At 37.7% G+C, this 14,093-nt stretch overlaps 3 protein-coding genes across 3 annotated transcripts; all 3 read right to left on the bottom strand.

The window, feature by feature from the left end:
* Positions 1-23: 23 nt before the first annotated feature.
* On the bottom strand, positions 24-4,191 carry LOC140762652 (uncharacterized). Its single transcript, XM_073100531.1, has 3 exons — positions 1,511-4,191; positions 1,368-1,421; positions 24-716 (listed from the first exon to the last, which is right to left on the bottom strand). Exon 1 carries the CDS (start codon positions 3,908-3,910, stop codon positions 1,829-1,831), a length of 2,082 nt encoding a protein of 693 aa, XP_072956632.1. The 5' UTR covers positions 3,911-4,191; the 3' UTR covers positions 24-716; positions 1,368-1,421; positions 1,511-1,828.
* Positions 4,192-4,664: 473 nt separating this feature from the next.
* LOC140764054 (DDRGK domain-containing protein 1) lies at positions 4,665-9,469 on the bottom strand. Its single transcript, XM_073102503.1, has 8 exons — positions 9,241-9,469; positions 7,504-7,594; positions 6,995-7,098; positions 6,817-6,918; positions 6,585-6,746; positions 6,199-6,255; positions 5,296-5,332; positions 4,665-5,012 (listed from the first exon to the last, which is right to left on the bottom strand). Exons 1-8 carry the CDS (start codon positions 9,367-9,369, stop codon positions 4,813-4,815), a joined length of 882 nt encoding a protein of 293 aa, XP_072958604.1. The 5' UTR covers positions 9,370-9,469; the 3' UTR covers positions 4,665-4,812.
* Positions 9,470-11,290: 1,821 nt separating this feature from the next.
* Positions 11,291-14,032, bottom strand: LOC140763298 (CRIB domain-containing protein RIC10-like). The gene is made up of 5 exons (XM_073101424.1): positions 13,757-14,032; positions 13,371-13,457; positions 13,147-13,244; positions 12,952-13,039; positions 11,291-11,663 (listed from the first exon to the last, which is right to left on the bottom strand). Exons 2-5 carry the CDS (start codon positions 13,426-13,428, stop codon positions 11,431-11,433), a joined length of 477 nt encoding a protein of 158 aa, XP_072957525.1. The 5' UTR covers positions 13,429-13,457; positions 13,757-14,032; the 3' UTR covers positions 11,291-11,430.
* Positions 14,033-14,093: the final 61 nt, after the last annotated feature.

Below are 14,093 nucleotides of genomic sequence, written 5' to 3'. Positions count from 1 at the left end.
ACATTCTGTGATGTCGAAAGGGAAAAAAATGGAAGGCATTTAAAACAATCTGATGGGAATTTATCAGCATCAAGGCTTTGGCTTTGCGCTTTGTGAATTACTACATGACGACAATCATGAAGGCTTTGGCTTTGCGTTTTGAGAATTACTATATGATGATAACAATCTTCTTCCATAAAGTCAAGTGTCGCTTTTCATGGGCTACACTTTTATACTAGTTTAGTAGTAGTAGGGCCCACGGGTGACTAGGAAAAGAATTCTGAGGATTGAAATGTAAACGGTGCACCGGTTCAGTTCTACATCCAACTCAAACATTCATACAACATGAGTCTCTTCAGTCATATTAGCACTATCCAACAAATTGGAGAAACATTTCCAAACATCATCAGCAAAGAACATCAACAATCAATAAGCTGGTGTGGTTGGACCTCTGATTCCCTGCCAAATTAATTTGTAGGAAATTCCTCTGCCAGAGTTGCAAAAGAGCTTCTGCTTACAAACATGAATATAGAGTGCCAAAAGAATCTGGGTACCTTTCGGTCAGGAGAGTTTCCACACGTATGCCAAGTCATGCTGCACGAAATTTGTTCTGTTCTATGATCCAAGCTAAATCCATTAGCATCCAGTTTGGTTGAAGTTTAAACTGGTTGGGCCGACTAGAAATTTCAAGTGGTTTATCTGATGAATATGCATCAATTATTCTGCTACCTAAATCCCTACAGCAGATGTCAGATCTCATCAGTTTGTATAAATCAGAAGAACTTTCAGCAGTTCTGATTGAAATTCGAAGAAACAGGAAAGCTTGTGGTAGGTTATAGATTAACCAATACAACTATTAAATCAAAGATTATACTAATGTAATGCTAATACCAAATTCATGTTCGTCTGACACTAACATGGTGCAATTTTCTTTCTTTGTCCATGTTTAAAATAGCCTTCAATTTCTTCTGAAACAGTTAAATCTTTTTTAATCCTACCGTCGTATAGCTAAAAGTTCTGATTATATATAAGTAACGAGTTGAATAAAACATGCTCAGTTGGATCTCTTGAGAATTGTAAATTGAAAATTGAAATTAAAAATACATCATCATGACTACAGATTTATAGAAGGAGAAAACTAATTTTAGATTCTCTAAGAAATAATCTTATATCCCATGTCCATTAAGGCAACAACCAGTAAAAGTGAAACTCCTTTCTTTAATATGCACATGTACTTGTATAAACTCGCATATGAACAGCTATGCTATCGCAGCAACATGGCATCTAACAAGGATATAAATAATATGAATCTGCTATTAAAACTTTCAGAAAGCCTACAACACAAAGTATAAAAATCCATAAATTTACATGATCATAAGGAGAGTTACCTGACGAAAGAGAAAGAGGAATCCGAGAGCCCTGGAGAATTCCGGCAGTATTACCTACGGAATCAGTAAATTTCAAACACTCAAATCAATAAGAAGGAATATTTCTCATAAAAAAAAATGAAATCCTGGCTGGACCTACAAACCTTCAAAGAATAATATCAGGCAATAATGCCACAGAAATTCTTCTTTTTGCTCACACCCCTCAAAAGATTGCTTGGCAGGTACCATAGTTTTAATGGCAAATGATACAACCTCAATAAATTAAATGCCCAATCTTCACATTCCAGCTTCCTCTTATCAATCACACCATTTTAGTCCGCATAGATGTTGGTGTGCCTTTCACAAGAACAAGAGGCTTTGTCTTCACCACACCCCCCAGTTGCAATATATATACCCCGAAGGCCCTGTCAGTCTGTCACATTATATCCCCCATTTGCCACATTACTACTGTGCTACATCAATTATGATGACATTATGAGTTCTTGACAACTCTCATCATTTCCTCTTCCTTCAAAAGTGACTGGGAGCATATCTAAGAATCTGTCGAAATGGCCAAACTTACATACTAACTCTAGGAAGATACATACACTAAATGTAGATGGTGCAACACCATTTGTAACAATATCATTCAGCACACTTATGGCTTCTTGAAGTTCACCTTTGCTGCAAAATTCCTGCAAACTAGAATGATAAGTTATGATATTCGACTGGAAACCCTTTTCTGTCATTCTTCTTAAGATATCTTTGGCTTCCTGCAGCTGCATGTTTTTGCAATAAGTATTGAGCATACACGAGTATATTACTCCATCAGTGTTTATTCTATCATTAGCCATATGATGCAGAAGCTTCTCAGCATCTTGAATTTTCCCTGACTTGCAGAGTCTGTCTAAGAGTATGTTATAAGTCTTGGCATTAAGTTGTTGCCCTTTAAGTTCCATCTCTTTCAGAAAATGCTCAGCTCGATCAACATTGCCTATCCTGTACAGACCACATATCAGTGTAGTATAAATAACTGAATTTGGTTCAAGCCCATGCTTTTCCATATTGATTAGAAGCTCTCCAGCAGCTTCAAGATTTCCAATTTCACAGCAGCCCTCCATTAAGGTAGAGTATGTAATTACATCAGGCCTAAGACCATTCTTCTCCATCTCAATAACCAAATTTTGTGCAGCTTCGAGTTGTCCAATCTTACAGAACCCATGCATCAAGGTAGTATACACAATAGTATCAGGCTTGAAACCTTTTCCAATCATCTCCAGAAAGAGTTGGTTAGCTTCATCCATCCTTCCCATTCTGCAAAAGCCACTTATCAATATGTTGTAGGAAATGACATCAGTAGACCCTGAAGTTTCCATGTGACGAAGCAGTTGCACTGCATCCTCTATTCTCCCTGCTATGCACAACCCATTGAGCAGTGTACCATAGACTGATTTATCAGGATCTAAACCTTCTTGACTCATGGCCTCCAAAAGATTTAATGCTTCTTCTACCTTGCCATCTCTACAGAGCCCACCCATAACAATTGTGCATGTGACTCTATTCGGCTTTGGACCATCGAAGACCATCCGATGCACCATTCTTACTGCATCTTCCATCTTCCTATTAATGCACAACCCATGAATCAAAGCATTGTAAGTCACCACGTTTGGAGCAACACCCTTCTCAGTCATCTCTTCAAAAAGCAATCTTGCTTCTACCATCAATTTTTTCCGACACAACATATCAACGAAACAGGTATATGACACAACATCTCCTATAATTCCCATCTTTATCATCCTCCCATAAATTGCTCTGGCAGCATCCACCTTACCCTCCTTGCACAGTGCAGAGAGAACGCAATTGCAATTGACCATATTAGGTTCCAACCCAAGAAGCAACATCTCACGAATGAGACCCAAACCCAAATTGGAATTCGAGCAACCGCGTGAAACTACGCCAATGAGCATCGAGAAAGTGTACTCATTAGGCCACAACCCTCTCGCCTTCATATCATCAGACGCCTTAAGAGCATCTTGCATTCGGTTACCATCGCAAAACCCCTTGATGAGGGTGTTGAAAGAGACGGCATCAGGGGCGAGACCTCGTTCGCGCATGTCATCGAATACCTTGAGGGCGAGATCAGGGTGACGGGACTGGCAGTGACAGTGGGCAACGATGTTGAGGGAGACGAAGTCGAGAGGGAGGCGGAGGCGGCAGAAGTAGTCATAGAGGGAGATGGCAGCGGCAAAGCGGCGGGATTTGGAGAGGGAGGAAAAGGCTAGGTTGACGGCAGACGTGGGGGGAGGGGAGTCGGCGGAGAAAGATCGGCGGAGAAGGAAGGAGATGGCGGCGGCGAGGTCGACGGAGATGGGAGAGGAGGAGTGGACGAGGGAGAGGAGAAGAGGAGGTGGAGGAGGAGGAGGAGGAGGAGGAGAAGGAGAGGGAAGAGGGGGTGGAGGAGGAGGAGAGGGAAGAGAGAGGGATCGGATCACAGTGGCAATGGAAGAGGGAGATTTGGATGGAGATAATGGAATAAGATTTCTTGTTCTTAGGATTGGAAACATATTGGAATTTGGAAGCGTAGAAGTGGAGGGAAGTGCGGAGAGACTTTGGAAAACGGGAGAGGATGGAGGAAGCGGGGGAACAAATCGAATAGTGGGGAATGCTTCTCTGCAAATTAAACTCTAGAAATATTCAGTTGCAGATGATACGCTGCTTTTATGAAGCAACTTCTTCAAGGTGGGCTAGTCTCTTCTACTAATAAGGAGACGGTATACTAATGGTTACTGTATTTGAATTCTACTTGCAATAAGAGTCTATTCGAGAAATACTAATTCGATATAGTCTCTTAAACTATTTCAACACTATCTCATTGGCACAAGAGGGACTAATGTTACTACTCTCGGCTGCCTCCATATTTTGGCCACAGATGAATTTTGTGTGGAAGTTTGGCATTGATGATGAAAAAATAATTTTCCGAAATAGAAATGAAACAAATCCTTTAAATGGTCTTAAAAACAGCAGTGCAGATGACATCACAACAGTGAAAACAATTTCTCGAAAAACTGCCAAACCTAGCAACCCCCAAAATTTTGGGAATAGGAGAGATTTGAAATGAGAGGGTGCAAGACTTAATAGTCTTCATAGTATGTCCATTTTCCCTACTGATTGTTATAAATTAAAGGGGCACTTTGATCTTTTTGTGAGAAAACTAATGTTTCTTAAGCATATATACATGAATAAACACCGCAAATGGGACAACTATATACATGCTACATGCATTTTTCATTTCACAAGAAATACAGCTAGAAAGCCTCGTGAACCGAAAAAGCCAGAATCACTAGTAAAAGTAAGCTACATAAGTATAAAGGTAAGTGCTCCATATCTTCGACAAAACATAGGTAAAAGTACTTTTTCACAGTTGCAACCTCATTAGTTGTAGCACTGCGAGGTACAGCAACGAGTCCTATGAGACACAAACGCCATCGATATTGTTCTCCTCAAACTGAGGCTTTGGTTCCAAATCAATGAACTGGTTTGACATGCTGGCTAGATGTGATATACTGACTCTTCCTTGCCGTTTTATATAGTCTGCGACAGCCTTCATTTCCTCAGGTGAGATATATATGTATTTCCCGCGATCATCCATGACACCAGACAATCTCCCTGCAGAGCAAATCTAGCTATTTAGTTCAGAGAAAACCTTCTTTTTTGCTAATTCATCGGCTACAGATCTTGCAGCAATGAAAAATACATCCAGCTTTTAAGGTTTTCGATTAGCACTCTCAAGTTAGTACTCTCAGGACCCATAGACCAACTTGTCTTTTCAAGCTTGGCAAGTAATTGGACCAAAAAGGAGGGTGTTATGGATAATAAGCTGTTACTCAGATGTGATTGTTTTAAAAAGAGATGTTCCTTGAAGAAGAATTGAAGAGCTTGCAAGCCATACCCATTGTTTCCAATGTTGTGATCCGATTGATGCAATCCTGCAGAAATAACAAGTAATTTACTGAAAAGAAGATGAGAATAGTAATGACAACAAACAGATGTTTATTAGACTAAAAATGAGGAGCAAAATATTTATGACAGGATATGAGGAAGAATACTAGTCATGACTATAATGTGTATATTAAGCTACATAATCAATCTGCATGTTTAATGAAATTAAAAAAAGTTTTTTCTTTATGAAAAAAATAAAGATGTTTAAGTCATTATTCTAGCTCAGTTATTAGGTCTTAGTAATCTATGATGGAGGTGATGAGTTCGATTTCTCAAATAAATATCAAAATTAATACTTAGTTGGATTTTTATCGGAATACTATGTACGTATAGTTTAAACTTGTTATAATCTATGAGAGAGTTGGCCTAATTATCCAATTTATATATCGAAAGAACTAACCTTTTTGTCTAATCTATAGCCTATGGGCTCATATCAATTAAAAAAATATATTTCTGCCTTCATTTAATACAAGTGTTTGAGAGAAAGGAACCCAATATAATCACATGAGATTTCAATTGTACGGGTGGAGACATTTTCAGCAATAACATTGCAATTTGAGGCACTATTTTCTTTTTAATATCAAACCAACTTTCCAGAAGGTTTTCACTTTTCAGTACTCCTAGAAGGTTTCAGCTTCTTCTTTTTATTGTTCAAAGAGAACAACACAATGAAATACTAATAGGTAAGAAGAGAACAAGCATGAAGAGCAATTCTTTAGCTTGTTTGGTTCTTTTCACCAAACATTAACACCACCATATAAACGAAAGCTTCCTGATAGGATGTAAAATGATCATATGCAAATTCATCATAACTTTCAACTGACAAATGAATAGTTCATAAGATTTAAAATACCTGAGTTCGCATCTTGAATTCTGCTGCAAGATCCTCCAGAGGAACACACTTTTGTTTCTGCAAAAGTTACGTAATAAAAGTTCAACAGAAAAGACATTGTTTACATGATTTACTGGCAGTTGTGCATAAAAGTCTAGACTATTATTACTGAAATTGAAAGAAAAGAAAAGCCATAAGGATGTAAAGAGGATAGTTGACCAACTTATGATTCAACTCGTTGTCACAAAAGGTAATTGTCCAATTTTGAGCTAACAAAGGAACTACCAATGAAGTTATAACAGAGGAAAAACCTTAGAAATAACGAAATCATTACCTCATGCAAAATTTATTGGTGCTAGAAAGTAAGTTTTGAAGGAAACTAAAGAAAAGAGAGAGAACAATCATACCTTAATGTATTCTATAAAATTAAAGAGTAAACCATGGCTCTCATCTTGCATCTCATTCTCTGTTGTACCTTCAGCATCAACAGAAAATTCACCTTTCCATTTCTCAAATTCTAAAGCAGCAGCTTCCTCCTCCTTGGCCTTCCGAGCCCTAGCTTCTTCTTCCTATATCAACTAACAAGATGTTGAGTACAAAAGGCTTTCTTGACTATAATAAACAAATAGATTCACCGACAATCAAACGCTCTTGGGCTTCTCGTTCCTCATCCTTCTTCCTCCGCATGTCTGCATAACGATCCTGCTTTGTCTTTCTTGATTCACGTGCCACTTCATCAGCCTTAAAAAAAATGTAAACAGGTGAGTATTTAGATATTAAATCCTGAATAAGGAGAAATAACTTATGGTTAATTCACCTGGCGTTGTGCTTCACGCTCTTGTTTTTTCTTCTCCTTCTTTTTAGATGCCTTAGCAACATAATAATCCTCAGGAACTTCTTCATCACTTTCAACAACAGCTTCTGAAAAGTCAAATTTTCAGGTAATTATCAAATGACTAGACATGATGGAGAGAACCAATTAACCAATTAACTGATAATTTATCACAAACCTCTAGGTCTACCAGAATGAGCTTTTCGACGGGATTCCTATTTTATTGTTAATTATAAGAATTTAACCTCATTTACTTGTGGTCATATGAATATAGAACATCAAAAGCTGTAACTTTTTCTCCAGAAGTATAAAACTAAATTTCTGCTCCGAGTAAAAGAAGAGCTAAGTTTGTCAAAAATCTACATGAGATTATTTTACTCCACAACACCAGAAGAATAAAAGTTAGACATGAGAATAGAATACGACAATAAATACAAGAAATAAGAAAAGGATCAAATGTTAGACTATAAAGAGATAAAAAACGGAAGAACTACCTTCCAAGCTGGTTGAAGCAGCAGATGAACTTTCAGCAGCTGGCCTCCGACGCATACGGCGAGCCCCAGCTGGGCGGACTACTCTTTCTTCCTGTACGAAATGGATTCATATAGTACAAGAACTCAAAATATCAGCAGGATACCTTCTTAACCAAAGATACTCAAATTATCACCCAGCACTACATATAACTTAAGCTGAAAGATAGAATAGTTGGTATGTGTCTTAAAATATATTGCTCGAGGTTGACTTTTGATGCACAATATTATCATTTTTCACATTGCTGGGTTATAGCCTGACATTGTCACATTTTGTCTAGTTAATTGATGTCTTTAACATTTGCCTTGATTAAGAAAGGTACTGTCTGCAGAATTTTTGCTGAAATCAAACAAAGATTATGAAAAAGAATGAGTTGTACTCACTCAAATCTGAAGTCCTCTAACAATTCTCCCACTTTTGTTTGGTATTGAAAATCCCATGGTTCCAGGTTATCATTGATATGCTTCGCTGTCTATAACTCATATGAATATAATGGCTTTAAAGATCCCTCACATAGATTGTTTCTTGTTGTCCTTCGTTGCACTATTTTGAGAAAATTTGATTGATATTTGTTCTTTTATTGGATAGGTTTATGACATAATTTCATGGTCTTCCTAGATCAAACCATCGACTATGATAGATGTGACAATTGAACAATGTTAGTTACAAAGATAATTGGTAAAGAAGCAGGAATAAAACATGTATCACCATCTCAATCAATAAGAAGATACCTCTGATTAATTTGGGTTATTTATGCTAACTGAAAGCACTGCTTCATCCTAACATGCATATCATTATCCTTATAGAGGAAAAATATCTTAATGACTTTCATATCAATCGACCCAATGATAGTAAGAAAATTGAATTTCGGATATCAATAAATAATACTATCTTCTTGGCATCCCTCTTTGCCTTCTGAGAAAAGAACTGATGGAATATGCAACGTCATCATTTTCCAATTATAGTGGATAAATGCAGCCACACTTTAGTTAATTTGTTGTTTTGTGACTCTAATACAAGGACAACTCTCTGCATGAACTAGAAGGTTTCCCTTTGGTTGGATGATGGAACAATTGCATATACTGACAGATGTAATTCAACCTACCAACTCACATAGTAGATTTCATGTCAAATCCCGCTCTTGCCTAATTGCCTCGTATGGTCCATGCCATAAAATTCCACAGGGTTAAGTCCAGTTCATGACAAATACTCTGTTTGCATCTCCCTAATCCCATATTATTTGATGAATCCCTAATCCAATACTGTTGGGAAGATTGAGCGATGGTGGTAAAAGGTAAATGATGAATCACGACATGTACATATAGCACCCAAGACGACATGCATGTAAAACTCGTAATTTTGTTCTCTTTGATGGTGCTTCTACTTGGAAAGAACAGATTCAAAAATCAAAACGAGTATGTTTATTAAACAGATAAGGTGGCCCATAAAGCCATCCATGTTTAATATGAATTCACACCAATTTGATGCCTTCATTTCGTTCTCATAATTCAATAATAACCCTTAATTTATCTATGGTAAAGAATTACATCGATTTCGCGTCAATCCTGACATAAATAACCTAAAAGATAGAAGACGGCGAACAAATGACAACACTAATCCCTAAAGAAAGCCGATATCATAGAAAGTTAAGATATGAACGAAATTAGGTTTAAAAGAAGACAGCGGGGGATCCAAATCACCTGCAACGGCTGGCGTTCTTCTTCGTTCTCGTCCGGGGATCGACCGATCTGATGACGCCTCCATATAAGGAGTGGGAGTAGGGCAACCACGATAAACATACACAGAATTCCTGCAATTATCTCCTCCATTTCTCTCCTTGTCTCTGTGGCTTTCTCTCGAACAAGTTGAGAGCGCTTTCAGAGCAGAAGAGGAAGCGCTCTCTTAAGGTCATGTGCTTGAAGCGGTCCGAGTAAATAAACCGGGTTTGGTGCGGTTTGGGATTATGTTCGGCTTAAGACGTGGTATTAGACAATCTTTGAATTTAAATTAGTCTTAAGGTCATGCAAGTGTGAGGAATTGTATGTGTTATTATTGGTTTCAAATCGAGTTAGAGCTCAGTCTAGGTAGGTTGGAGTGCTATTAATCAAGATTAAATTAGATTGGTTTTTTTCTTTGGAGTACATACAAGAGCCTAAAAGTTTATTCTTTACCAAAAGAATGACAGAAAACATACACATAAATGCATAAAAATGATAAGGAGGCCTTTTGAGTTATTTGCTACTTTTTCCCACCGCCCTTAGGGTTTGGCGCATGATTTCTTCTCTCTATATTAGAGGGATTTATTTCTCTCTACCACCGACAAGGACTCTCCTCTCCTCTCTCCTAGCCCATGGCGGTGAGGACTCTCCTCTCCCCTCCCCTTCCCTAGTCCCTAGTCGACAAGTAGGGGATGTGAACAACCTCTTTTCTTCTTCCATATATTTTTCTCATTTTATTCTCTCTAAAGTATAAGTTTTCTTCTCTATTCACCTGTGTTCTTTGTCACCGCTCCTTGTCACTGCCACACCTCTCCCCTCTCGATGTTATCATCTGCTGCTCCTAGCTATTACCGCTCTTCTCCCTTTGCCCTCCCTATTGTAACCGCCCTTAGGTTTTACCTCGCCCCCCTCAACTGTCACCTTTCTTCTCCCCTTCTTTTGTTGGACCTCGCTGGCACTATCGGTTTAGTTCATCCTCTCCACATCAATCTTTGCTCGTGAAGATACCCAACTACGACAAAGGTCATCAGAGCCTTGTTCTAATAAATCTAGCTCAGTTGATCCCTCATTTCTTCGCTGCCTGCCACTTCATGGAATGGCTTTGAGGTAGCTTGTTGGTTCGGAGATCTTTATTTTTGTCAAACTAGGTTTTATTTGTGTGGGCTTGCGATTCCTGTGAGATTTCTAATAAAACTATACTTATTGTAGGTTTTTGTGTATGCGAGAGGTTGTATCTATTTTGGAGTTGCCTTAGTCTAGCCTGTTTCTCTCTTTTCCTACTTTTATTTTAGAATTTGTAGTTTGTGTTGTAAGTTTGCTATTTCATAGCTATTATAGTGTCGATTATGTCATGGGATGTTGCATCACCTCCGTCTGCATTTTCTTCCAAGCTTCTTATTGCTTTTATTTGTGGTGTTGCCAACATTTAGCTAAATGAGAGGCTTGTTTGTTGAGTGGTGGTCTAACTTTCTCTGCTTCCTTGCAATAATATTTGTGTTAATCTCGCTTGAGACTATGCTTTCTAGTTTATCAGTCTATATGTCGGCTAAGTGTAGGACTTGTTAACGAGTCGATGCCTTATTTTCCTTCTCTTTTCAGTATATCAAATTATAATATATCACTAAGCTATAATGAATTACCGGTCTAAGAACTTTCTCTTAAACAAAAAAAAAAAAAAAAAAAAGAGAACATAAGAAACAAGCATTTTAAATAACTTTAGACTCCAAACATGCCAGGTTTTATTCTGGCAGTTCACAAAGGCATCTCATAGAATATCTCAAAACACTTCCGAAACAAAAGTAAGCTTATATGAGTCCTAATTGATGGATCAACCACCTAAATTCTTCACACCTTGTGCAAATTTATTGTACAGTTCATATTAAGCATTTCTAGGTTGTTTCACAATATCTTCCTGCATCGCGACTGATAGTTCCTTCAAAGTGTAAAGAGATCAGCAATGATGATCAGATGTACTTCTGAATAATACTAATAATACAAACCAAGCAAGTCATGGAAATAAAACACCTAAATCTTAAAAGATAAGAATATACATAAATTAAATAGCTAAATGGAGTTTTGTACAAAATCAGAGAGGCCACTCCATATAAAGGAACTTCCAACACCTAGAATAGTTTACACAAATATTCTTAGAATGCCCAGAAACATATCTTCTTATATTACTTGAACTTGGTTTCGTGCTTCATGACTTGCATCGGCCTCTTCAATCCCACGGGAAGATGAAGCTCTTGACTTCCATGATCTTGTCAAAGATTTTTTTGAAAAAGAGAGAGATGAGTTCTTACTCTTCTTACGTGTTGTTTGTTGTTGGGTATTTGGTAAATCAGATGCTGAATTATCTGCATAGATCCCTGAAGATGAACGGAATTCTTGAGGTTGATCAAGATCTGTTATATTATTACATCAACAAAGCCTTTAGTCCCAATATAAGAGTATGTAATGATCCATGCAATTAAATGTCAGATGATATCTCACAACAGGAAGTGGAAACTAAACAAAATCAGTATAGCAAGGCTAAGATTAGTCAAATGGAAATAAAAGCAGAGCTAGAAAAGAAAAATGAAGAGGCAGTTGATACTAATTGCCTCATTTACAACAAACTCAATCAATATTTAGTGGAGATGAATATTTTGATAATTTCACTTAAACACTGTGAACTATCATCCTTCTTCACACACCCGTAAAATTTTTTTTTAAATATACATATAGATTTCATGAACTATTGAAAACCTCCTAAACATCCCATTTCGATTAGATATCCTTTACCAGCATCGTTCATATGCTTTTCCAACAACAAGATCAGGTCAGAAAAAGGCTAAAATATCAGTTGAAAGTGAATTAATTTCTCCTACCTCAGAAGAGCATGATATTTTACCCCTGATGCAGTAGAGGCCAAAAGCTTTAGTCAGTCAAAATGGTATGAAATTTTCTTTATTTATGTGATACCAGATGAAATTTGGGACTCCTGTTTTTCTGATAGAAAGCCAAAGATAATTTGAGCTAGTATAAGACAGGTTGATTTACTTTAGTACCCGACTAACTAAGGAAATATGAGCTAGTTCTAGGTTCACAAATAAGCTGGCCATAGAAGACTTCTTTTCAAGAAATAACTGGCCATTGAAGACATCCGTTTCTGCTACCAAAACAAACTAAGCCTCTAATTTATTTTTGACATCTGTTAGTTTCTCCAGCAATCAGATGTAAATCCTAAATCCGTTTTACTGTAACACTCTAAACAAAATCTCAAAACCAGGGGGATGTTAACCAAAATTAGTTGACCAATAATGGTTGCATTATCCATGTCCTGCTACATCTTAATATCTCAAATAGGTAATGTTCCCACTGTAACTCTATGAACAAGCCTACAAAACGAGTCTCTTGCAGTAACTTTTGCCATTATCCACAAGTTGCCCTTTCTTAAATCCTCAATACTATTGTATGAAAAAAAATATTATAATAGAGGATGAGAATTAGCATGGATGAGTGCTGAATAGCTCGGATATGATATGAACATTAAATGTGAGGTACTCTTTGAAAAGCCTACAGATGGTTACCCACAATATCTTGTATACAAATTAAAGAACCACCTGAAAGCTCAGATATGCATCACTCTTCTATTCCCTTTCTTCCTTTTTCCTGTCTAAATCATGATAAGAGAAAAGAGGAGGAACACACCTTCAGAAACCCAAGAAGTTCCCGTGGACTGCCCAAAGTTGGTAAGAGATGTTGATGAGAAATCAGATGCTGTCTTGAACTCACTCATCTGCAATTGTTCAATTTGGAAAACAAAGCAACAATCAGTGGCGTCATAAGGAGTAACAAATTTGAGCCATTTGACCTACGAAGCTCTTAATACAATCTTTCTCATACCCAGCTAGGAGCATTATCAGATGAGCTGCCCCAACCAACATGGGCCACGTGTCTTACATCTGTTGGGTACCCAATCTCCATCTCATGCTCCTTCACAGCTGCAAAGAGAGAACCACCATTATTGTAGCAAACTCAATTCACAAAAGAAATCTGAAACCCAATAAGCTTAAAGACTTGAGGATGTAAAAGAAGAAGACAGAGAAATATGCAATAAAGATCGTTACCAAAGATTTGGGCAATGTGCTTGAATCCCTTGAAGAACCCTTTCACCTTGGTTGCCATGGGGAAGCTGCCCTCCGAGCCACTAGGCCCTGTGCACAAGCAGAAGAGGAAGGTAACCAACATTAATGGTGGAAGGCAATTGAGTTAAGACATGGGGTTTGCTTTTACGAGTCAAGTATCTGGATTCTATGTAATAAATGGGATGCATTCATTGAGCATTAAGTTCCCCATTATTTTCAATCAACAAGAGAACCTCTTGGGTTATAATAATTTACCTCATATCCCGACTCTATTATTTTTCTTCATCAATTTTCATGAAAACAAATTTGATAAGAAAGGGAAGCCAGCACAAAGAACAAGGAAGCAGAAGAGCATTTAAAGGGACTACCTCAATGGAGATGCTGATGATGTCCTTGTGGTTTCTAATATGTGGGTCTTCAAAGGTTTGAAGTAGAAATCTCCTCCCGGTGAACTCCATCTTCAATCATCTTCTTCTGGTGTTGCAATGAACCATTTAGACATTGGCCTTTGTTTCAAAGCTAGAGAGAGAAAGAGAAACCAACCACTCTATGACTTTCTCAATTAGGTCAGAGAGGACATGGGATTAAAGAAAAGCTCTGAAATTAGTGCATAGCATTTCTTTCAAATATGGGGTGGTTAACCGGTTTCCCCTCTCTCTCTCTCTCTCTCTCTCTCTCTCTCTCTCTCTCTCTCTCTCTAATGTT

This window comes from Typha angustifolia, chromosome 7, assembly GCF_048772165.1.
Source record: "Typha angustifolia cultivar Huaian chromosome 7, ASM4877216v1, whole genome shotgun sequence".
Classification (NCBI taxonomy): domain Eukaryota; kingdom Viridiplantae; phylum Streptophyta; class Magnoliopsida; order Poales; family Typhaceae; genus Typha; species Typha angustifolia.
The sequence above is the reverse complement of the archived record's forward strand: the minus strand, read 5'-3'. Positions and strand labels throughout refer to the sequence as shown.